The sequence below is a fragment of the Papio anubis genome, chromosome 20, assembly GCF_008728515.1.
Source record: "Papio anubis isolate 15944 chromosome 20, Panubis1.0, whole genome shotgun sequence".
Taxonomy (NCBI): domain Eukaryota; kingdom Metazoa; phylum Chordata; class Mammalia; order Primates; family Cercopithecidae; genus Papio; species Papio anubis.
The window spans coordinates 42,925,890-42,951,220 of record NC_044995.1 but is presented as its reverse complement, the minus strand read 5'-3'; the positions used below and the strand labels follow the sequence as shown (position 1 = coordinate 42,951,220).

Genomic DNA, 25,331 nt, shown 5'->3' with positions numbered 1-25,331 from the left:
AGAGGCTGGGCGCGGTGGCTCATGCCTGTAATCCCAGCACTTTGGGAGGCTGAGGTGGGCAGATCACCTGAGGTCAGGAATTTGAGACCAGCCTGGCCTACATGGTGAAACCCTGTGTCTACTGAAAGTACAAAAGTTAGCCGGGCATGGTGGTGGGCGCCTGTAATCCCATCTACTTGGGAGGCTGAGGCAGGAGAATCACTTGAACCTGGGAGGCAGAGGTTGCAGTGAGCTGAGATCGTGCCATTGCACTCCAGTCTGGGTGACAGAGTGAGACTCCATCTCAAAAAAGCAAAACAAAACAAAACATCTATTCATGTCTTTTGCCCATTTAAAAAATCAAATTATTAGATTTTGTCATAATGGGCCAAGCATGGTATCTCACGCCTGTAATGCCAGCACTTTGAGGGGCTGGGGTGGGAGGATTACCTGAGGTCAAGTGTTCAAGACCAGCCTGGCCAATATGGTGAAACCCAGTCTCTACTAAAAACACACAAATTAGCTGGGCATGGTGGCAGGCGCCTGTAGTGCCACCTACTCGGGAGGCTGAGGCAGGAGAATTACTTGAACCTGGGAGGTGGAATTTGGGGTGAGCCGAGATTGTTCCACTGCACTTCAGACTGGGCAACAGACTCTGTCTCAGAAAAAAAAAGAAAAAAAAAGATTGTGTCCTATTGAGTTGTTTGAGCTCCTTCTGTATTTTAAATTAATTTCTATATTTTACTTATCACCTGATAGACACTGTAAATGTGCATATTTTGATCAAATATCTAATATCTAATGATTTAGCTTCTGTTTTCTTCTTGCTTCCTCAGAGTTTTGTTAGTTTTATATTGTCTAAATATTAGCTTGATGATATATTACTATTTCTAATATATTTAGGAGTTTTCCTAAATTCAAAAGTTAGTGGAGCAAAATTCTTTTACACACGGGTAATCTATTGTCCACAAGCCTCTTATTAAATCATCATTGTTGAGCTGTTTTGAAATTCTATCCTTATCACACACTAGGTTTTCAGGACAGAAATGATTCTAAAAACAATTCCTCCATCGATTTACTGCTTTTAAGTTTTCTTTTTCTGATATCAAATTGAGAATAATTTTTTGTATCAAGGTGGAATTGACATAATAAGAAATTATTTTAAAGTGAACAAATCAGCGGCATCTGGTACATACATTCATGAAGCGATGCCTCAGCTGTCACCTGTCTCTAGTTCCAAGTCATTTTTGCCATCCCCAAATCAGACTCTTACCCATTAAGTAATCAACCCCAAATCCCCTCTGCATCCACCTCTAAGATCATGCAGCCATCAATCTCCTTCCCTTCCCCCCCCTTCCTCCCTCCCTCCCTTCTTCTTTCTTCTTCTTTTTTTTTTTTTTTTTTTTTTTTTTTGGGCAGAGTCTGGCTCTGTCATCCAGGCTGGAGTGCAATGGCGCAATCTCAGCTCACTGCAACCTCCACCTCCCAGTTAAAGTGATTCTCTTGAGATTTCCGAGTAGCTGGGAGTACAGGCATGCACCACCACGCCCTGCTAATTTTTGTATTTTTTTATTTTTAGGAGAGATAAGGTTTCACCATGTTGGCCAGGCTGGTCTCGAACCCCTGACCTCAGGTGATCCACCCACCTCGGTTTCCCAAAATGCTGATTACAGGCATGAGCCACCACAACCGGCCATCATCAATCTGCTTTCTCTTTCTGTGGATTTAACTGTTCTAGATATTTTATACAAATTAATTTATACCACATGCTACCTACTGTGTCAGCCTTCTTTCATTTAGTATAATGTGTTTAAGGTTCATCTACATGGTAGCAGATAACTTTTTCTTTTTTTTGAGACAGGGTCTCATTCTATCACCTAGGCTGGAATGCAGTGGCATGATCTTGGCTCACTGCAACCTCTGCCTCCTGGGTTCAAGCAATTCTCCTGCCTCAGCCTCCCAAGTAGCTGGGATTACAGGCACGTGCTGCCACGCTCAGGTAATTTTTGTATTTTTAGTAGAGATGGCATTTCACCATGTTGGCCAGGATGGTTTTGATCTCCTGACCTTGTGATCTGCCCACCTCGGCCTCCCAAAGTGCTGGGATTACAGGCATGAGCCACCACGCCCGGCCAGCAGTCACAGTTTAATGTCTGATGGGACTCTCACTGTGTTTCTTGGTAGAAGTGTCCCCTCTGGAAACCAGGCCTTGTAGATTAATTATTTCTTCAGCTTTCCCCCCAACAGCCTCATCCCCCATCCTATACGGAGAACACTGGTGTTGCCAACTATTTTAGACTTCAGGTAGGAGTATCAATGCATTGACAGCACCCCAGGGTAGCACAGCAGCTGATGGAATTCCTGGGCAAAGATATGAACCTTCCTGCCAAGTGATGGGCAAAAGTAGATTCTGAGAAGCAAAGGGGTGACCAATACTGAGTATCTTCCATTGTCTCAATAAATCTACCTCCTCTATGAATGACATTGATAGGCTTCCTTGTCTTATGGCTTTTGGTTTGGTTTGGCTAATGGGGAGGCCGGGCATGAGATCAGAAGCATGAAGGAGAGTGAGGTCTGACCCTGGCTGTTTGCTGCAGGAGGACCTGGGGCTGGATGCTATCCCTGACTGACCTACCCTCAGCTCCTGGAATGCAGCCCTCTCCTCTCCTCTCCAGATTCAGTTGCTCCCTCCCTTCATCCCTTCAAACTCTGGGGTGTTAAAAGAGCTCTGCCCTGCTCAGCTACTGGGTGCTTTACCACCTTTTGTGGTTTCCCTGGATCCTGTCCACAGCACTGTGCGTAGACCCTTTATGAAACCTCTACGTGAATTGTCCTAGTCTGTGGGTGCCAACCCGAGTTCCTGCTGGGACTCTGACTGCTGTGCCAACTCACTGAAATAAGGAAAAGTCCTAACAATGTCTCAGAAAACCCAACAAGATCAGGATCCACCATGTCTCTGACCACATCATCTTCTACTGCTCCCAATCACCTGCTTTGTTCCACTCCAGCTGTATTGGCCTCCTTGCTGTGGGCCTTTGCATGCCAACACGACTCGTGCAAGACAAATTCTTATGACTCACTGTCCCAACTTGTTGAGATCTCTGCTCAAATAATCCTTACCAAGAGGCCTTCTTTTCCTCGTCTATATAAAATTATTCCCAACCCCCTTAACTCTCCTAAAATGCTTTTTTTCATAACTCTATAATACCATACTTTCTTGATTTTTCTATAATCTGTTCCTCCTCCATAAGGATGAAGTATTTCAATGGCAAAACTTTGCCTGGCACATAGAACATACTCTGCAAACAGAGTAGTGTTTAAGTGCATGGACTGTCTGGGTTCAGATCTTGGCTCTACCATTTACCAGTCAGTGAATGCAGACAAGTAACTTAAGTGTATCATACCAGTTTTCTCATCTGTAAACTGGAGATAATAACATTACATACTTATGTTTATAATGCACACTCAGTTAATATTTATATGGCATTTAGAAGGGGCCCTGACCTATGGAAAGTACTATATCAGGAGTTCAAGACCAACCTGGCCAACATGGTGAAACCCTGTCTCTACTAAAAATACAAAAAAATTAGCCGGGCGTGGTGGTGGGCACCTGTAATCCCAGCTACTCAGGAGCTGAGGCAGGAGAATCACTTGAACCTGGGAGGCGGAGGTTGCAGTGAGCCAAGATCGTACCATTGCACTCCACCCTTGGTGACAAGACCAAAATTCCATCTCAATAAATAAATAAATAAATGTTTGACCATTTATTATTAATGCATTACAATACTTTGCCATGTAAAAATATCATCTCCACATAAAAAGGAACAATACAGAAGAAAATACATAATCCTTATGCATCTAGTTTCATAACATCAAAATACATAAAAATCACAAAATTACAATATGTTAATACATAAACATAATGGAAGAGTTTACCACACCTCTATCACTAAATAAGGTTAGAAAAAGAAATCTGAACATATGTACTGTACTTGGAAATACAATTAAGTTGCATTAATGTGCATATACCCTATATCCAAATATTAGAGAATATACATTGTTTTCAAAGAAACAACATGGGTAAAATTTGACCAATTTATAGGTTTACCAGTTAGATTCTGCATCCTGCTGGAAGTTAACAGAACACCACCTCAAAAACAAACAACAGATCATGTTGGCTTCAATCAGTTGTATCTTTTTTTTTTTTTTTTTTGAGACGGAGTCTTGCTCTGTCATCAGGCTGTAGTACAGTAGCACGATCTCGGCTCACTGCAACCTCCGTCTCCTAGGTTCAAGCAATTCTCCTACCTCAGTTTCCCAAGTAGCTGGGACTACAGGTGCGTGCTGCCATGCTGTGCTAATTTTTTTGTATTTTTAGTAGAGACAGGGTTTCACCATGTTGGCCGGGATGGTCTTGATCTCCTGACCTCATGATCGTTAGGGGTTTCTTTCAGTCATGTAAGACGTGTAACAATAAGGAGTTCAGAGCAGATGCAGCCAATCGGAGGCTCTTGGAGAGTCCAGAGCATTGTGATTTTTGGCTGCACTTTCGGTTTCTGTCATCATGGTCATAAAGAAGTTCTTCAAACTCTAGACCTTGAGGCCACCTTCCAAGAGACAGAATGGGTGAGATGAATGGACAATAAGTGAGAACGAGCCAGGAGATGTTCCCCACAGTGACTTCTACTTACTTCTCATTGCCAGGGGAGTGGGAAAAAACTTGCCTGGGCTTCAAGAAAAACTCTAAGATTGAGAACATTCGATACCATTCACAGACAACTTGAACATGTTTCTTTCTTTAAGCAAATAAATGGAGGAGAATGGACACTGGGAAAGAAGCCAACATATTTGGCATATCAAGAGAGAAAATAATCAGTATCATAAAGCTCATGTACTCTGACAAAAACACCATTAAATTAGAAAAACCTGTATTACAAATACTAATTTCCATTATGATAAACCGAATCACTCAGAAGGTATTTGGAAATAACTTTTTGAATATGCAATATGTCTTTAACAAGCAAATTATAATAAATACATTGCATTAAAATTATGAAATATGTTAATGTTAATTTTAGGGAACAGGTATACACATGTTTATGTTAAAAGAAAAAAGACTAAAAAGTTAATGAGCTAGCAGTCCAATCTACAGATGAGACACTGATGTAGAAATCCCACACTCAAAACAGTTATCATACTTTTTGTTCCCAGTGAAAATTGTGGCCACTCAGTGAAGAGTTGAGGCTGAGGCATCCTAATACTGATTGCATTCCTAGGGGTTTCTCCATGTAAGTTCTCTCATATACAAGAAAGAGAAGAATCACTGAAAAATATTCCAATATTAATATACTCATAGGTTTTGCAGCCAGGGAGAAGTTCCATATTTTCCATAACACAGAGGCATCACTGAAGGCTTTTTCTTTATATTTGCAAGTTTCTCTGTAGTGTGAATGCTCACAAGTTTCCTAACAAATGTGGAAAATCGGAAAGCTCTCCAATATTGATGATGTTCAATGGGGCATTCACCCCAGAATTAATCCGCAAGTCCCTTAAAAACTGAGAGAACATTCAAGGCTTTCCCATAGTCACTGCAGAATACCACATTACAGTTTGCTCAGAAATGTGAACACTTTTGCTGTAGGATATTCCGCATTTCTGAGTGTTGTTCCATTGCGTGATTTCCAATGTGTGTCTTAAGGGATGACTGTCCCTGAAGGCTTCTGCACTCTGATGACCTTCACAGGTTTTCTCTCTTAGTGTGAGCTGTCACATGAATCCCTGCTGATAGCACTGAAGGCTTTCCTACAGCTGTTCCATTCTTCAGGATTCTCTCAGTACATAACCTTCTGGGCCCATGAGGGTGAGAGTTTGAGCTGAGAGCTTTACCACACAGATTGTCCTCAAAAGGTTTCTCTTCAGAGTGAATTAATAGGAGTTACTGAATGCTATTTCATATTGATTAGATTAAAAAGATGATGTGCTGAGGGCTTTACTTCTTCATTAATTCCATGGCAAGTTTCCCAGATGTTTCTGAGTGATCTGTTTCCTTCTGTCGTCTCTCACATTGTATCAGGATTGGTGTGTTGTGAGACCAACACAATAGGAAATAAGCGAAAGCTTAGCAGTCCTCCTGAGGATAGGTCATAAAAGTCATTTTGGCCTCTGTACTGGTCACCTCTTGGATCACTAACCTTCGGGAGAACTTCTTGCCAAATCATAAAGGAACTCGGCCTTGTAAAGAGGCCTATGTGGAGAGGCCTGCATGGTAATGACTGAATGTCCCCTGACAACAAGCAACACCAACTTTCCAGGCATGTGAATGAGTCATCTTGGAAGTGGACTGTTCATCAGTAAAGATGTTAGATGGCCGCAGCTTTGGCTGACATCTTGACTGTAAGTAAGGGCATGAGAGATCCTGCCATGTAACTACAGAGATAAGCTGTTCCTGAATTCCTGACCTGTAGAAATTGTGAGATAATAAATATTTGGTGTTTGTGGCCACAAAGTTTTGGGGGATCATTTGTTACGCTGCAACAAATAACTTATACATCCAGTGTGAGCTCTCTCAAACTATCTTAGGGATGAAAGATCAATGAGTGCTTTCCCCCAGAAGTTCCCGCAGTTAATTCATATCCACCTATTATGTATTCTTTTGTGTACAGAAAGGTAGGAGTTACTTGTGAAGGATTTCCCACAATGATTACATTCATAGGGTTTTTCTCCAGTGTGAGTTCTTAAGTGTTTCTTCACAGCTGAGAGATTATTAAAGGCTTTTCCACAGTCACTGCACTCGTAGGGTTTCTCTCCAGTATGTATTCTCTTGTGCACAGTAAGAGAAAAGCTACTGCTGAAGGATTTCCCACACTCATTACATTCATAGGGTTTTTCTCCAGTATGAGTTCTTACGTGCTGTGTCAGATAGGAACTCTTCCTGAAGGTTTTCCCACAATCGTGACATTCATAAGGTTTCTCCCCTGTATGAATGCTATTGTGCCCAGTGAGGGAGGACCTTGTGCTGAAAGCTTTTCCACACTGATTACATTCATGGTGATTCTCTCCCGTGTGAATCCTCTTGTGGCTTTTGAGGTTACAACTGGTGCGGAAGACGTGAAAACACTGGTTACATTCGTAGGGTTTTTCTCCGGTGTGAATTCTCACATGCAGTCTAAGGGATGAGGGATCACTAAATGCTTTCCCGCAGTGATTGCATTCATAGGGTTTCTCCCCATTGTGGATTCTCTTATGAATAGTAAGGTAAGATCTGCTACTGAAGGACTTCCCACACTGATTACAGTCATAGGGTTTTTCTCCAGTATGAATTCTCTTGTGCTGAGTTAGGTTAGATTTTGTGCTGAAGACTTTAAAACACTGATTACATTCATTGAGTTTCACTCCACGATGACTTCTTTCCTGTGGATTAAGAGACGAATGATAACTATAATTTATAATATTTGAAATACTTAATGTTCTCATAGGAATTTTCTCTCCCAGGAATTGTTACATTATTATAATCGATATTTTGGCTACTTTCAGTGGTTGTATATGGTTTCTGTCCAGTTTTAGCACTAAGCAAGTTAAAAAACATAGATGCTTTGCCACAAGTCCTTATCAGATTCACAAAACATTTTCTGATAACTTCTGGATGAAGTTTTGTTCCCAACAGTCAATATCTGAGCCACAGATAGGAAATATTTACTTGTGGGAACTCTCAGTGAAGAAATAAGTTTGAAGCTAACTCAACATTTCTCTATAAATATTTACAATTTTCACAGTGTCTCTCCAGGGACACGGCATTCTCAATTATAAATGACACTTTCCCTTAATGCCTCTCCTGGTTATTTTGTGCCCTTTCTAAACTTAGGGCATTCTCCTACTGTAGAGAACCAGAAATCACCCATGTTAGTCTTACCGTTTTTACACCTTTAGACTGTTCTTTTCTGAAAACATGCTTCTTAGGAGTTAACCATTTGACTTTAAGTAGAGTCTCCAAATCTGAAACAAAATGAAAGGAAATTTAGGTTGATGGAGAAAATAAATGGAAAAGTGCACACATGAGTAAAGGCAGATTCTGAGGGATCAAGGTTTTTGAGGATGTTTGCAACAAAGAGGATTTGGTTATGAAAATTTTAGGTATTAATTTTAAAAAAGGATTCTAGACAAATTGAGACTGATCACAGATTGACGAAAGGAGGAGTGATCAGGAATGCAAAGTGGGAAGGAACTTGACGGAAATTTTCAAAAGAGTTGCATCTTTGTTTCTTCCCTGAGCCCGAAGGGAAGTATGAGATGATGATGAGAGAGTCAGAGAGAAAAGAAAGGACATGAGGAAGCTCATACCAAATGTTCTTGTGCATCTTTGGCAGGAACAGGGCATTTTACGAAGTTCCCTGATTGACATTAACTAATGTAATACTCCCAACCCCCAAGTCACTGGCCAGAGGTATTTCTCACAAGGGCTCATATCTGCCTGGTGCTCACCTGGACAGGTGCTTGGTAGAATTCCTCTTTCTTCTGTCATCACCTTCTTGTCTTGTTCCAACTGGGATATTAGACTGGGTTTATTAACACGACACCCTATTTATGGAAAACGTACACATGATATAGGGAATGGTGCTGGGGACAACCAACTCCATGAAACAAATGCCAACATTTCTGAAGATGGAAAAGTGTGACTTTAGGAACGGTGAAATAAATAATCACTTTTTTTTTCTTTTTTTTGAGATGGAGTCTTGCTCTGTGCAGCGGCATGATCTCGGCCCACTGCAACCTCCGCCTCCCAGGTTCAAGCGATTCTCCTGCCTCAGCCTCCTGGGTAGCTGGGACTAGCCACCACACCTGGCTAATTTTTATATTTTTAGTAGAGACGGGGTTTCACCATGTTGGCCAGGCGGGTCTCGATCTCCTGACCTTGTGACCCACCCACGTTGGCCTCCCAAAGTGCTGGGATTACAGGTGTAAGCCACTGCTCCCTGCCAATTACACCTTAATTCTAGTGCATACGGTAACTCTCACAGGGAACAAAAATGCAAGCATATTCAACTAGATATTCAGGGTTACAAGGCATAAGCAGCTCCAGAAGCCCATGCCTGAGTTCAAATGCACACTTTGGAGGCCCCGACACTTTTAACCATGAAGAATATAAAGTCAGGACAAGAAACAGATCTTCAGTTCGTAAGGCAGGAATTAGAGACAGCCCATGAGGGTGGGGCCGTACGGCCCCATTCATCACTGTACTCCCAAGCCCCTGCACAGACCTAGGAACACAGAGGTGCTTAAGAAAACTTAAGAGAAGTGATGACGGTGACAGTGGTGGTGGAGCGAGTTCCAGACGTTCATCCCTCCACAAAAACAGTGAGGAAACTGGCAAAAGCGGTTAGAATCAACTTTATTGGAATTGTGGAAATGTATCCAAAGTCCACAGCCATCAGGAGCATGCCTTCTCAGAAAACCCAGCTGAATCTGGGTAAGAGAGCTTTACGATACTTTAAATGGACCTCTTTCCCCCTGCTTTGTCTACAGCCTTGAAGACAACAGCCTGGATTCCTAGTACTTGCAGGGAGCAGAATAGACCTTACTCCGTGGTTGCTTTTCCTGGCCTAGCTGGTGGTTCCCTGAAGGACTGGCTCAAAGGGTTGCCTTTATTTATCTAACTCCAAATTCTTTCAGGGACTGAGCTGGTTACCTGGAACACATGTGATCGACACATGTGAAGGCAAATGTATTAGTCAGTACTGCCTGAGGCAAGAGAAGACAGTAGAAGCAAACAAAAGACTAACCAAAAAACCTGAAAGGAAAAATGTGGAAAAAGATGTTTGGGGAGTAGGACTTTGAAAATCTTCCTCATATTCTTAAGAACCTGTAATTCCAAGCACATACTCAGGGCTGGGAACATGCCCAGAAAATACTTAGAAGGCACAAAAACCTCACCTTTTGGTGACCTTCAGGCTCTGCACATGCCAGAAATGAAGGTCAAGGCAGAGTTAGCTGCCTATCTAAGTATTAAAGGCATGTCCCTACGTACACGCAGAGCCCGTGTAAAAAGACTGGAAGTTTTTTCCTTTCTTGTTCCAGGCCGTCAAATCACTATATGACCATTACGCTATCAGTGGCCACACAGGGCAGATACAGACATTACAAAGTTAGTTCTGAAATAGAACTACTGTCTATCCTAACAAGAGTTTACAATATATAATATTCTAGAACTTTAGAATATATCAGAGTTCTATTTCAGAACTAACTTTAGAACTGTCATATGTTCTATCGATACATACAATACCAACAACAATAAGCAAAACAAACTCTGGAGATGAGGAAAAGTCTCATTCCCAAATTGCTATATTATAATATTCCAAATGTGTAGTTTCCACAAAATAATTATGAGGCAAGCAAGGAAACAAACGTTGGGCCCATTACAAGACAAATGAAGCTGGTAGAAATTGTCCCTTCAGAAGTTCAAATCCTGAACTTCACTAGACAAGTAAAATAAGTCAACCATTTTAAATCTGCTAAAATATGTACAAGAAATATATATAAAGAACTAAAGGAAACTATGAGTACAAATTCTCATCAAATGAAAAACAGCAAAATAGGTACAACTATGGCATATGAAAAAAATACAAAAAAATGGAAAACATAAAGAGAAACTTTAGGAAGGCAAATAAAAAAATTTGAGTTGAAAAGTACAATAGCTGAAATGAAACATTCAGAACATATCTGAGCAAGCAGAAGACAAAATTGGTGACCATGAAGATAGGACAACTGCTATTATCCAGTCTGAGGAGCAGAAAAAAGAGAGAGGCCAGGCACAGTGGCTCATGTCTGTAATCCCAGCATTTTGGGAGGCCGAGGCAGGAGGACTGCTTGCATCCAGGAGCTGAAGACCAGCCCGGGAAATATAGTGAGATCCTGACTCTACAAAAAATAAAAAAATTAGCTGGGCGTGGTGATACACGTCTATAGTCATGCCTCCCTGTTTGGGAGGCTGAGATGGGAGGATCACTTGAGCCCAGGAGGTCAAGGCTGCAGTAAGCCACAATCACTCTGCTGCACTCCAGCCTGACAGAGTGAGTGAGAACCTGTCTCAAAGATACAGACAGAGAGAGAGAAAGAGAGAGAGAGAATTTAAAAAAAGATGAACAGAGCCTGAGACCTGTGGGATACCATCAAACATATATATGATGTGGAGAAGACAGAGATGTGAAGAGAGAGAAAGGGGTGAGAAGGTTGAAGAAATAATGGCTAGAAACTTCCTAAAATGGGATGAAAGGCACAAATGTACAAATTCAAGAAGCTCAAGAAACTCAAGTAGAATAAATTTGAAAAAATAGAGATTCATACTGAAACACACACACACACACACACACACACACACACACACACATTTTTTGAGCCAGGGTCTTATTCCGTCACCCAGGCGAGAGTACAGTGGTGTGATCATGGCTCACAGAAGCCTTCATCTCCTGGAGTCAAGCAATCCTTCCACCTCAGCCTTCCAAGAAGCTGGGACCACAGGTGTGCACCAGCACATCTGGCTAATTTTAAAATATTTTGTAGAGACAGGGTCTCTTTACGTTGCCCAGGCTGGTCTCATATTCCTGGCCTCAAGGGGTCTTCCTGCCTCAGCCTCACAAAGTGTTGGGATTACTGGCGTGAGCCATTGCACCCGGCATCAAACACATATTAATCAAGCTGTTGAAAGACAAAGGCAGCATCCTAAAAACAGCAAGAGGGAGGTGAACTATCACGTTACACAGGATCCTCGGTAAGATTAACAGCCAATTTCTCAATAGAAACCATGGAAACCACCAAGCACTGGAGTGGTATATTCAAAGTGTTGAGAAAAAATGGCAACCAAGAATTCTATGTCTGGCAAAACTCCCCTTCAGAAACAAAGAAATGAAGACCTTCCCAGAAACAAAGACTGAGTGTTTGTCACTATTACATCTATCCTACAAAAAATGATTGAGGGTGACTTCAGGACAAAATGAAAAGATAATAGATAGTAACTTGAATCCACAGAGAGAGGTGAAGAACACTGGTAAAGATAAATACAGAGGTGAATATCAAAGTCACGGACAATGTGTTTTTGGTTTGTAACTTCTCTTTTATTACTACATAATTTAAAGACAAAAGCATAAATGATTATACATCTACATTAATGGGCACATAATGCATACAGATGTAATTTGTGACAAAATTACTGAACAAAACAGCTACAGTAAAACAAAGTTTTTATACACTATTGAAACTAAGTTGCTATTAAACTAGATTGTTGTAAATTAAAGTGCTTATTAAAATTCTCAGGGCAACCACTAAGAAAATAACTAAAAAGGATAAAAAGAAATGAGAAGGGAATCAAAATGGCCCGCTAGAAAATATCTAACACAAAACAACAATGAAAGAACTGAGGAACAAAAATGATATGACACATAGAAAAAAGTAAATAGCTATCTATAGCAAATAGTAAATAGGCAGAAGTAGCTCCTTCCTTATCAGTAATTACATCATTGCAAGGTGGATTTTGGCAGAATGGATTTTAAAAATAACCCAATTACAGATGGTTCCCAGCATACAATGGTATGATTTTTTAACTTTATGATGGTGCAAAGGTCATACGCATTCAGGAGAAACCACACTTCAAGTACCCTACAACCATTCTATGTTTCACTTTCAGTACCATACTCAATACATAATTTATAATTGTTGAGCTATTCAATACTGTATTTAAAATACCCTGTTATGTTAGATGATTTTGCCCAACTGTAGGCTAATGTAAGTGTTCTGAGCATATGTAGGCTAGGCTAATTGATGATGTTCAGTGGGTTAGGTGAATTAAATGCATTTTTGACTTTTCTTTTTTCATTGTTTTGCATTTTTGACTTATAGTATTTTTAACTTACAATGGCTTTACCGGGACATAAGCTCATCAAAGTTGTGGAGCATCTGTACATACTATCTATAAGAGACTTTCTTTACATTCAAAGACACAAATATGGTTGATAGTGAAAGAATGGAAAAAGATTTCATTCAATAAAAATTGTTATAAAACATAGAGAAAGACATTACAGATGTATAAAGCATCAATTTATGGAGAAAATGTAACAATTATAAACACATATGTGCCTAATAAGAACTCCAAAATGTATGAAGTAAAAACTGGCATAATGGAAGGAAGATATAGAAAGTTCTACAATAATCGCTTGAGACTTCAATACTCCACTTTCAATAATGGGTAGAACAACATATTAGAAGATAAAAAGGAAACAGAGGGCTTAAACAATAAACTAACTAGACCTAACAGATACATAAAGAACACATTACCCAACAAGAAAACGCATATTCATCTCAAATGCACATGGAACATTCTCCAGGATAGATGATATGTTAGGCTATAAAAAAAGTCTCACTAAATTTAAAAACAATGAATTCCTATAAAGTATCTTCCTTAACGACAACGGAATGAAATTAAAGATGAGTAACAGGGCTGGGCATGATGGCTTACACCTGTAATCCCAGCACTTTGAGAGGTAGAGGTGGGTGGATCACAATGTCAAGAGATTGAGACCATCCTGGCCAACATGGTGGAACTCCATCTCTACTAAAAATACAAAAATTAGCTGGGCGTAGTGGTGCGCGCCTGTAGTCCCAGCTACTTGGGAGGCTGAGGCAGGAGAATCACTTGAGCCTGGGTGGCAGAGGTTGCAGTGAGCTGAGATTGTGCCACAGCACTCCAGCCTGGCGACAGAGTGAGACTCCGTCTCAAAAAAAATTAAAAGGTTATGTATTGGAAGCCTTAATATGGTTAAGGTGACAAAACTACCCAAAATTATCTACAGAGGTAAAACAATCATTATCAAAATTCTGATAGTTTTTTTTCCTTTCAGAAATGCACAAACTGATCTGAAAATTCATGGTGTTGCAAGGGATCTTGAACAGACAAGTGTTGAATAAGAAGAACAAAGTAGAAAGATTTACACTTCCTGTTATCAAAACTTACTACAATGTAACAATCATCAAAGCAGTGTGGTACTGACCCAAGGATGGATATACAGACCAATGAAGCCAGGAGCGGTGGCTCACGCCTGTAATCTCAGCACTTTGGGAGGCCCAGGCAGGCGGATCACGGTCAGGAGTTTGAGATATATAGACCAATGGAACAGAACTGAGAGTGCGTAAATAAACTCCAGTGTGCATGGCCACAGAATTTCAATAAGGATGCCAAGGTCATTTGATGGGGAAAGAACAATATCTTCTATAAAGGTGGTGAGACAACTGGATATACACATGCAAAGAGTGAAGCTGGCCCTTTCTCTACATCATATGCAAAATTCACTCAAAATCTATCAAACAGCTAAGTGGAAGAGTTAACACTAGAAAATTCTTAGAAGAAAACAGGGGTAAATCTTCATGACCTTGAGTTGAGCCATGGTTTCTTAGGTATCACACCAAGAGCACAAGCAAAAAAGAAAAACTAGATACAATGGACTTCATCACAACTAAAACTTTTTTTGTTGTTTGAGACAGAGTCTTGCTCTGTTGCCCAGGCTGGAGCACAGTGGATCTCAGCTCACTACAACCTCTGCCTCCCAGGTTCAAGCGATTCTCCTGCCTCAGCCTCCCGAGTAGCTGGGATTACAGGCACCTGCCACTATGCCCGGCTAGTTTTTGCATTTTCAGTAGAGATGGCGCTTCACCAAGTTGGCCAGGCTGGTCTTGAACTCCTGACCTCAGGTGATCCATCTGTCTCGGCCTCCCAAAGTGCTGGGATTACAGGCATGAGCCACCGTGCCTGGTCACAATTAAAACTTTTGTGCATCAAAGGACACTATCAAGAAAATGAAAAGATACCCAAATAATAGAGAAATCACTTATGCATTGTATTTTGAATAAGGATTTGGTATCCGGAATATAAAATGAACTTTTAAAATCCGACAACAAAAATAAACAACCCAAATAAAACATGGGCAGAGGGTTGGGAGCGGTAGTTCACACCTGTAATCCCAGCACTTTGGGAGGCCAAGGCAGGCAGATCACTTGAGGCCAGGAGTTTGAGACCAGCCTGATCAACACAGCGAAACCCTGTCTATAAAAAATACAAAAAAATTCAGCCAGGCATGGTGGCGCATGCCTGTAATTCCAGCTACTTGGGAGGCTGAGGAATGAGAATCACTTGAACCTGGAAGGCGGAGGTTGCAGTGAGCTGAGATCATGCTGCACCATTGCACTCCAGCCTGGGTGACAGAGGGAGGCTCTGTGTCAAAACAAGCAAACAAACAAACAAACAACAATAACAAAAATGGGCAAAGGACTTGAATAGACACTTTTCCAAAGAAAAATACTCAGCAAGTACATGAAAAGATACTCATGTCATTTGTCATTACAAAACTGCAAATCAAAACACAACGAGATAGCACTTCACACCTACTGGTATGACTATAATAAAAAAGGCAAGTGCTGGAAAGATTTGGAGAAGCTGGAACCCTCATGCATTGGTGGGAATGTGCAATGGTGCAGCTGCTGTGGAAAAGTCTGGCAGTTCCTCAAGAAGCTAAACACAGACCTAGCCTTCCACTCCTAGTATATACCCAAGAAAATGCGAAGTGGGCGTTTAAACGAAAGCTTGTACACAAAAATTCATAGTATTATAGCATTATTCCTGATAGTCAAAAAGTGGAAACAACTGAAATGTTTATTAATAGAAAAATGGATTGGGCAAAATGTGGTATGTCCATACAATGTAATATTATTCAGTCATAAGGAATGAAGCGCTGGGACAACATACAATATAGCTAAGCTTTTTTTTTTTTTTTTTTGAGACACAGTCGTGCTCTGTTGCCCAGGCTGCAGTGCAATGATGCGATCTTGCCTCACTGCAACCTCTGCCTCCTGGTTCAAGCAATTCTCCTGCCTCAGCCTCCTGACTAGCTGGGATTACAGGAGTGCACCACCATGTCCGGCTAATTTTTGTATTTTTAGCAGAGACGGGGTTTCACCATGTTGGTCAGGCTGGTCTCGAACTCCTGACCTTGTGACCCGCCTGCCTCGGCCTCCCAAAGTGCTGGGATTATAGGTGTGAGCCACCGCGCCCGGCCCATAGCTAAGCTTTTAAAACACTGTGCTACATGAAAGAAGTCAGACACAAAAGGTAACGTATTTTATAATTCCATTTATATGATATGTTCTGGATAGGCAAATTCCTAAAGACAGAAACCACATGAGTGGTTACCAGCAGCAGTAGGTAGGGATTGGCTGCTTCACAGGGACGAGGTTTCTTTGAGGGTGATGAAAATGTTGTGATATTAGATAGTGTTGATGGTTGCACAATACTATGAATATATTAAAAACCACTGGACTGGACATCTTCGAACGGTTAAAATGGTGAATTTTATGTTGTATGGATTTTACCACAATAAAAAAAACAAGAAAAGCCGGCAAGTCTTGCCACCGGAGCCATTAAATAAATGCAGGAATGATGTCAGGCTTACCCAGCGAGGCCAGGTTCCTGCAGTTCTCCAGCATCACGTCCCTGTACAGTGTCCTTTGGGCAGGGTCCAGCAATGCCCACTCCTCCTGGGTGAACTCCACGGCCACATCCTCGAAGGTCACCAAGCCCTAAAGCATTGCAAACATCACAGCTTAGCCAAGGACTACCCGCACAGGAATAGGGCCCACAAGAACAGAGCCACAGCTAGGGAAACCTGAGCACGAGATGTGGGGTGGGGTTCCGAGCTCCCCTCCCTGGCTTCTGAGCTCAGCCCTCAATGCTTGTCTCCTTAGGCCACTCCCAGGCCCAGTGCCCAGTACCACAGAGCAGCCGTCTTTTCTCTCAGGCTGGGCGCTCCTGTGACCTCGTTTCCCTCAGTCTCCAGGGGAGCACGGGCCCGTGACACGGCAGAAATCGGAGAAATACTTGGTAAGTGAATGAATGATTTCTGTACGGCCTTCATTCATCGCTTGGGCTTAGAACATTGTCATGTCTTTACCTGGCTTTCCCTTAAAACTCGCAGGAGCACGTGATGTACTTAGGGACCCTGGAGGGGGCTCTGAACCTGTAGTAAACGTTGACACACACTGACATTTTCTGGGCAGCCCTCACCCTCCATCAGATGCCTGGAAATCCTGGGATGCCTGAGGACCTGGTTTGGCCATGAGGCTCCAGGCTGCTGGAAGGTACCAAGTCTAACCTTCTAGTCAAAGGAGTAATGACTTGGGAATAGGAGCATCCTACTCACCCGTAGCCAGCTTGTCAGGAGCTCATCAACCAGCTCTCCGCTCTCTGTGTGTCCTTTTTGCTGAGAGGCTGGGAACGGGGAAGATGGAGCTGGAGGAGGAGAAACGAGTCCCAGGCTTGTCTAACGCCCACAGATCTGCCCATGATCAACCATATTCACCTCCCACACACACATGGATGAGGCACCCACACAGCGCCGACCCACACTCCACGCAAACACCTACCCACAGCTCTCCTAAGATACCCGAACACAGCTCTGTCTCACCAACCAAAAACAGGGCTCAAGGTCTGACTGCACTTGGGGAAGGGATTATTCCCACTTCACAGATGAGGAAACTGAAGTTCCAAGGGTGTCACTGTGTTTTTATCAGGTTCACAGAAAGAACTAAAGGGAGAATTCAAAAGTTCCAGCACATTCACCACAGAGGCGACATCCATAGACATCCAAACGCCTAAGTCCCAAATCCCGAGAGCCGCCCGATCAGACACCGAGGACCTCTGGGCCCTGGGGCTCCACTCCTGCCTCACCTGCTCTGCCCAACCCCCTCCTGTCCCATGCTGTGGGTCAGAACCTTTCAAGCCTGGACTCTGAGAAATGCCAGGACCCCACAACTCACCAGCAGTCGGGGGCAGGACGACGGCCGCCATCCTGTGACTCCGACAGCAACAGGGCAGCCGGGAAGCAGGACGCTCCTCCCTTATTCCACAGCACTCTCGGGACGGAGCTCTGGAAGAAACGGGAACGCTCCAAGTCTCCATGGCCGCCTCCCTCTCCGGCTGCTGCTGATGGGCCCTCCTCAGCCCATCCTTCCCATCCTTCAAATGCAAGTTCTGGCTTCCACATTGGGCCTTTATTTTGCTGAGCAGGCAATCATTCAGGGCCACCTGATGGAAAACTTGCCTTCCTCTGTCCCCAACACAATGACGGTACCCCCCTGCCCCACCCACTTTGAGAACCTTGGCTTCACACAGTCTCACGGCACGATCTTCCTATCCACAAACGCAATCCCGGCTACTTCCTCCTTCCCTGGGGACTCCGGTGCCTCCATCACTCCTCCCACCTCCAGTCCCAGCTCCTGGAGGATGTCAGAGATCCCTAGAGTCTCAGGAGTTCCTCAGCTCCAGGGCCCTTTGACCCTTCTCTCCTCATCAGCCACACGTTTCCACACGCCCCCTCAGCCTTGATCAGCACCGGGCACTGTCCCATCACCCAGAACAACGTTCAGAAACTCCCCTCTCAGAACCCACCTCCCTCCTCAACTTCCACCGTGTTCACTAATTTTTTCTGTCACTGCATGTCCTCTGACAACACACAGGCCTCAGTCACCTCCCCCTACCTCAGTCACCCGCCTCCTGCCTAGGTCAGCCCCTCTCCTGCCTCAGTCACCCCGATCCTGCCTCGGTCACCCCCTCCTGCCCATGCTCTGCCTCAGTTACCCCCTCTCCTGCCCTTGGTCATCCCCCTCCTGCCTGTGCTCAGCCTCAGTCACCCCCCTCCTGCCGCACTCAGCCCCTCTCCTACCCATGCTCTGCCTTGGTTACCCCCTCTCCTGCCTCAGCCACCCCATCTCTTGATTTCATCCTCACCCAGCTTGGATGTCACTGTCCCTCATTTCAGCTGATTTCCTCCTCCCCACCCCACACCGTCATGCCAGCCCAGGCGTGACTCCAAACATCCACTTGCTCCAGGGGACATTCGGGCAGACCACCCTGTGCAAGGGCTGTGACGCTGCCACTCTGGAGTAACATGGTCACCAACGTGAAAAGAACCCTCAGCCTGCAGGGCGATCCCACAGGTCAGCGTGGCTTCCCACTCGTCAAACCTCCTCTCCCTCTTTAAACCTCACACCTTCTCCCCTGTCCTCTCTGTGGTAACCGCTTCCTAACGAGCCCCTGACGATCCCAGCCTCCCGGTGCTCACACCCTGTGTAGACCCGACACACACACGGGATTAGGGCTGACCTGTGTGACCAGCAGAATATGGCTGAGGAGACAGCGGGGATGGGTACAGGGTTGACTTCCAGGGCCAGGTCCTAGAAGGCACTGAAGCTGCTTCCGCCTTGGTCTCCTGGATGCTGCTCTAGGGGATGCCAGTTGCCATGCTGGGAAGATGCTCAAGTGGCCCTGTGTAGAGGCCTATGTGGAGAGGAACTGAGGCCTCCCACCGACAGCCAGCTCTGACTCGCAGGCCACGGAGTGGCCCCCGGTACCGGTTGAGCCTTCGGATGATACGAACTCAGCTGACAGCCTTCTGCAAGTTTCCAGCCAGAGCCTTCCAGCCAAGCCGCTCCTGAATTCCAGAAACACAAAAGCAGAGACAGACGATACATGATCATTTTTTCAAGTGACTAAGGTTTGAGATCATGTTAGGCAGCAGGAGACGACACATCATCTCATTTTCAGCAGATAGTCCCAATCCCGCTTCTCAGGGTAATGATCACGAGGAGGAATCTACTTTCCTGTGTTGCTGTCAGCACTGCAACCTGCACCCCGCTCTCCCGCCTCCTCCCATCGCAGACAAGGAGCTCCCTGCCTTCTCCACAGGACCTGCTGGGCAGTTCTGGCCTGGGGTCCACCCTCCTGCTTTTGAGGAGCTGTCTGTGCTCAAAGCTCTCTCCACTAATTTTTGTAGTTTTAGTAGTCAGGGTTTCACCATATTGGCCACGCTGGTCTCAACCTCCTGACCTCAGGTGATCCACCCGCGTCGGCATCCCAAAGTGCTGGGATTACAGGTGTGAGCCACCACGCCCAGCCCGAAAATGAATTTTCAATTGTGTTTCATTCTCATTGGTTTAACTGAAATAGCTCCATGTGGCTAGTGGCTACCATGCTGGACAGCGCCTAGACAAGCACAGGACTGACTTCCTTGAGGATGCAGAGGCGAGGCCCTGTGAGTGGCAGAATGAGGGCGGGGCACATGGCCCTAGGCCAAGGAGGCTGCCTGCAGGTTTGCCAGACAGGAGCTGGGGCACAGAGAGTGCTCTGAGCCCTCTGACCAATGCATGGAGGAAAGCAAGCAGCATCACATTTTCTCAGCTCTAAATTCCCAGGTCTCTTCTTTCTACGTCCTTCCTACTCCAGGACCATTACTTAGGCTTAGGCCACAATCATCTGATTCCTAAATCACCTCCGAACACCTTCTCTTTTGCCTCTTAAATGTCTTCCTTCTGAATCCTGAAGTTCTTGTTATCTACATGCTTACACTACATGCAAATCACATCACTCTCCGGCCCACAACTCTTCAGTGTATTCCCACTGGCCTGAGAACAGAGTCTGAAGTGAGGCCTCGCCTGGTTCTGCCTCTCTCTCGGTCTTGGTCACACCTCTTTCCCTGTTTTGTTTTTGTTTTTGTTTTTTGAGGAGTCTCACTCTGACGCTCTGGAGTGCTGTGGCGCGATCTTGGCTCACTGCAACTTTCGCCTCCCAGGTTCAAGCAATTCTCCTGCCTCGGCCTCCCAAGCAGCCGGGACTACAGGCGTGCGCCACCACACCCAGCTAATTTTCGTAATTTTAGTAGAGACGGGGTTTCACCATGTTGGCCAGGCTGGTCTAGAACTTCTGGTATCAGGTGATCCACTTGCCTTGGTCTCCCAAAGTGCTGGGATTACAGGCGTGACCACCACGCCCTGCTTCTTTCCCTGTTCTTGTCTCAGCTTCAGCCATCCCTGTGTTCCCAGTGCAGGGAGCATGGCAGCCTCTCTCCTGCTGCGGGGGCTTTCCTTACGTAGCTTCCTTGACAGGCAGTGCTCTCTTGGACATATCCCTGTCCCCTCACTCCAGTCAAGCCCGATGACTAGCTACATCTGACCCCGACTTGGAGATGGAGCAGCAATTCCCTTTTTTAGGGGCCTGTGAACCCCAAATGGAAAAATAAAGGAAAATCTTGAAGTTCCTTTAAGGGAAATTCCAGGCAGCCAGCTAGCCCCAAAAGTAAATAAGGAACTTGTTAAACAAGAAGGTAACAGTAACCTAAACCAACAGCCAAAGAAGTTAAGGTTCCAGAGTGTTTGCTTTCCCCATGAAAACTAAAGATAATGCCTTAACAAGCGTCCCTGAGTTGCCTTTCAGAGGCTGGGACTCCCACTGAGGACCCCCACCAAATGGAGCTGCTGGCTCAGAGACCCCAGATGAGGGGGGTGTGAAGGCTGAGCTTCAGTGTCCTTTGGGCTAAGTTTCTTGCTGAGGGGCTTGGAGAAAGTCACTTCCCTCAGCCCGTTCACATTTTCCTACTGACTCTAAATTTTTAAACAAAGCTTCTTTTCCTTAACCAATTACAAATCAGAAAATCTCTGAATCTACCGTACACTCCTGCTTCAAGACATCCTTGCCCTTTTAGGTCTAAACCAGCGTCTAACCTCCATGTATTGCCTTATGATTTTGCCTGTAGCTTCTGCTTTTCTGTAATTTACCGTTGCCTTCAGAAATCCTTGCCTAGCCGGGCGCGGTGGCTCACGCCTGTAATCCCAGCACTTCGGGAGGCCTAGGCGGGCGGATCACCTGAGGTCAGGAGTTTGAGGCCAACCTGGCTAACATGGTGAAACTCTGCCTCTACTAAAAATACAAAACATTTGCCGGGTGTGGTGGTATGTGCCTGTAATCCCAGGGACTCGGGAGGCTAAGGCAGAAAAATCACTTGAACCTGGGAGGCGGAGGTTATAGTGAGCTGAGATCGCACCATTGCACTCCAGCCTGGGAGACCAAGTGATATTCTGTCTGATTAAAAAAAAAAAAAAAAAAAGGCCGGGCATGGTGGCTCATGCCTGTACCATCTCAGCACTTTGGCAGGCTGAGAGGGGTGGATCACGAGGTCAGGAGATCAAGACCAGCTGGGCCAACATGGTGAAACCCTGTCTCTACCAAAAATACAAAAATTAGCCAGGTGTGGTGGGGGGCGCTTGTAATCCCAGCTACTCAGGAGGCTGAGGCAGGAGAATTGGTTGAATCTGGGAGGCGGGGATTGCAGTGAGCTGAGATTGCGACACTGCACTCCAACCTGGGTGACAGAGCAAGACTCCGTCTCCAAAAAAAAAAAAAATTCCTTGCCTAACAGCCACTGGGAAGGCCAGGATTTGAACAATTAATGGTCTGGTCCTCTTTGCTTAGTGTTCTGCAATAAAAGCTTTTCTATCTGATGCAGCAACCCTCAATATAGACATCTGGTTTCACTGTACCACCAGGTGACAAGACCCCAGTTCGGTTCTATAACAACTTAAGCTCTCAAGCTAAATATCCTTCCCAAGAAAGCTTCCCTGTTCCCTCTGATCAAGTTCACTTGTGCCAAGCTCACGCATCACTCCTGTCATTCATCGTTTAACATTCATCTTCCCTGTTAGAAGGTAAACTTTACGGAGGTAGGACAGGGGCCATTTCAGGTCCTCTAGGGTCCCCGTGCATCTGACCCAGGACCTGACTCATGGAGGTGACCTGGTTTGCCAAGGATTGTCCCGGTTTGAACACTGGATGTCCTGTGCCCTAGCAAATCCCTTGGTACTGAATAAATGAGGATGGTTGGTCTCCATAAACTGTGTACTCAAATAATATCTATTGCATGATAAGTAAACATTCCCTCAAGAGTGTTGCAGGAAAGCTAGAATGTAAAAGGTACACAAACAAACACACACACAATCAGTAAAAACCCCACCATTTAATACAAGATTACTTAACATGCTTCTCTGCAATATGAATCACCACATTGTTATTTCACAGAAGTTTTAAGAAACAAAGTTAATTCCTATTAGGAGGTGACATGGTTTGGTTCTGTGTCTCTCCCACCCAGCTCTCATCTCCAGTTGTAATAATCCCCACATGTCAGAGGAGGGGCCAGGAAGGAGGTGACTGAATCATGGGGTTGGACTTCCCTCTTGCTGTTCTGACAGTAAGTTCTCATGAGATTTGACGGTTTAAAAGTCTGACGGTTACCTCTTCTCTCTCTCTCCTGCAGCCATGTAAGACGTGCCTTGCTTTCCCTTTGCTTTCCACCACGATTGTAAGTTTCCTGAGGCCTCCCCCGCCACGCAGAACTGTGAGTCAATTAAACTTCTTTCCTTTATACATCACCCAGTCTCAGGAAGTTATTTAAAGTAGTGTGAAAACTCTCAGGTAGTTCTTTATAGCAGTGTGAAAACGGACTAATACAGGAGGCAAGGTGCAGAGGACAATCGTTTTGGAAACCAGTGCCCTACCCTTCAATTTATAAGTTGTTGCTTAATATTCTTCCAAATGGGGGAAAAAAATCCCACTGCTCAAAACACATCTGGTTGCCAGTCAATTTAATTTTAAATTTGTTACTAATGTAAGAAAGCTCAAATCATCCTTTTTATAAAGGTCCTCATATTTTGAAGTTTGGTGGAGGCTGATACGCCTTTAGAAATAAAATCGACAGCCGGGCACAGTGGCTCACGCCTGTAATCCCAGCACTTTGGGAGGTTGAGGCAGGCGGATCACTTGAGGTCAGGAGTTCAAGATCAGCCTGGCCCACATGGCAAAAATCCGTCTCTACTAAAAATACAAACAAAATTAGCTGGGCGTGGTGGTACTTGCCTGTAGTCCCAGCTACGCAGGAAACTGAGGCAGGAGAATTGCTTGAATCTGGAAGGTGGAGGTTGAAGTGAGACAAGATTGCTCCATTGCACTCCAGCCTGGGCAACAGAGTGAGACTTGGTCTCAAGAAAAAAAAAAAAAGTCAAATCAAACAGGCCTGAAGAATGTTGCTGAGTAGTCCTGCTAGTTGTTAGTGGGAAGACTTGTAACACTACATATACATGTAAAATTTTCTACATTTATACTTATATAAAATCCAGAAACTTTTAGCATTATAGCATATCAGAAAATCTGCATTTAGCTACAGTTACACATCTTTACATTATTTGTATGTCTGTTTTGTAGATACTTATTTGCATGTGACTGTATTTACTTATTTATACACATATAACCAAAAATACCTCTGTCTTTTTACCTTGAACTTTCCTTAAGATACCTTCACTCTTAGTGACTTCCATGTGGTTACAACCCCAGCACAGGAAAAGCCCATGAGCAGTTCTTCTACACAGCAGAGCCTGCTGGAACCTTGTTGTAGGTTCCACACTGTACTCACCTGGTCACACACAAATCCACAACGACAGGTGGACCTTGCGGCAGGCTTCAACACGAATCTGAGCTTGAATGATGTTTTTCTCATCTGAAAAAAAAAAAAAGAAGGCACAAAGATTTCTTTCCAGGATTTGTATAGGTTGTACAGTTGTTGGACACAGCTGTTGGAAACACCATCCCATTCACTTTTTTGGGTACTCAATGATTAAACGTGTAATAAGGGCCCAGCCTGTGGGCTGGGACTGGATTTACCTGATTCCTATCCGGCCATCTGCTCCTTAAGAGGGGAGAAAGCAGCTTAACGCTGTGTGCATTTGACTTGCTCAACTTATTAGACTGGAGAGAGCTTCTATGGTGACTCCAGAGGCTTTAAAAATATCTTGTCACTTAGAGGCCCTAGTAAGTGACTAAGCTGAATTTTTAACAATGTATACGGTTTATTCAGAACTGTAGGTATTTTTTTTTAAGGCCCTATAGCAGGGTTTCCAAACCTGGCACTACTGATAATTCCTTGTTGTGGGGAACTGTCCTGTACAACGTAGAATCTTTAAGAGCGAGCAGAGTCCCTCTTCCCCGGCCTCCACCCTCTAGGTGACAGTAGCAGCCTCCCCTCCCCACAATTTGTGACAACCACAGCCGTCTCCAGCTACAGCCAAAAGTCCCCTGGGGCGCAGAATCGCCCTGGGTGAGGGCGACTGGGGCTCTCTGAGGAGGCGACAACGGCGCGGGCCCCGATCCAGGGGCAAGCAGCAGCTTCGCGCTGACCTGCTTGCACACAGCCGGAGGCCTCATGGACAGAAACACGGCTACCGGGAGGGACGCAGGGCCCACGGCTGGCGGTGTCCGCGGCCCACGTCGCCCCCTGGACTCGGACCCGAGGCCCCGCCAGTCGCTCACCAAGCCCGGCCCCTCCCGCGGGGGCCAAAAGCGCCGACTCGCGGGGACGGAGGGACTCGCTCTCCGGTGCCCCACGCGCAGCCCCTCCCACAGCACCGCCCCGCGCTTCCGCTTCCGGTCTGGGAAGAGCCGCGCT

The 25,331-nt window shown here is 44.7% G+C and overlaps 1 protein-coding gene across 5 annotated transcripts; it reads right to left on the bottom strand.

The window, feature by feature from the left end:
* Window positions 1-5,023: 5,023 nt before the first annotated feature.
* Window positions 5,024-25,312, bottom strand: ZNF558 (zinc finger protein 558). 5 transcript variants are annotated; one of them, XM_017952162.3, is made up of 9 exons: window positions 25,196-25,312; window positions 24,303-24,386; window positions 19,172-19,499; window positions 17,827-17,936; window positions 17,211-17,299; window positions 16,464-16,590; window positions 8,458-8,553; window positions 7,889-7,971; window positions 5,024-7,389 (listed from the first exon to the last, which is right to left on the bottom strand). In XM_017952162.3, the coding sequence occupies exons 4-9, from the start codon at window positions 17,855-17,857 to the stop codon at window positions 6,607-6,609; spliced, it is 1,209 nt and encodes a 402-aa protein (XP_017807651.1). In that variant the 5' UTR covers window positions 17,858-17,936; window positions 19,172-19,499; window positions 24,303-24,386; window positions 25,196-25,312; the 3' UTR covers window positions 5,024-6,606. The 5 variants fall into 5 exon arrangements, with proteins under 5 accessions (XP_017807651.1, XP_017807653.1, XP_009191651.1 ...); XM_017952164.2 differs by lacking the exon at window positions 25,196-25,312 and adding an exon at window positions 25,064-25,189; XM_009193387.4 differs by lacking the exon at window positions 25,196-25,312 and adding an exon at window positions 18,167-18,285 and having other exon boundaries at window positions 24,303-25,057.
* Window positions 25,313-25,331: the final 19 nt, after the last annotated feature.

Excerpts from the sequence above, each read along its gene's own strand:
- ZNF558 (XM_003914818.4), bottom strand. The coding sequence starts at position 17,968 with ATGGAGACTTGGAGCGTTCCCGTTTCTTCCAGAGCTCCGTCCCGAGAG. Across the intron at positions 17,300-17,826 it reads CGTCCTGCCCCCGACTGCTG|CTCCATCTTCCCCGTTCCCA; the intron begins GTGAGTTGTGGG and ends CTCCTCCTCCAG. Across the intron at positions 8,554-16,463 it reads CAGGAACCTGGCCTCGCTGG|GGTGTCGTGTTAATAAACCC; the intron begins GTAAGCCTGACA and ends TTCCATAAATAG.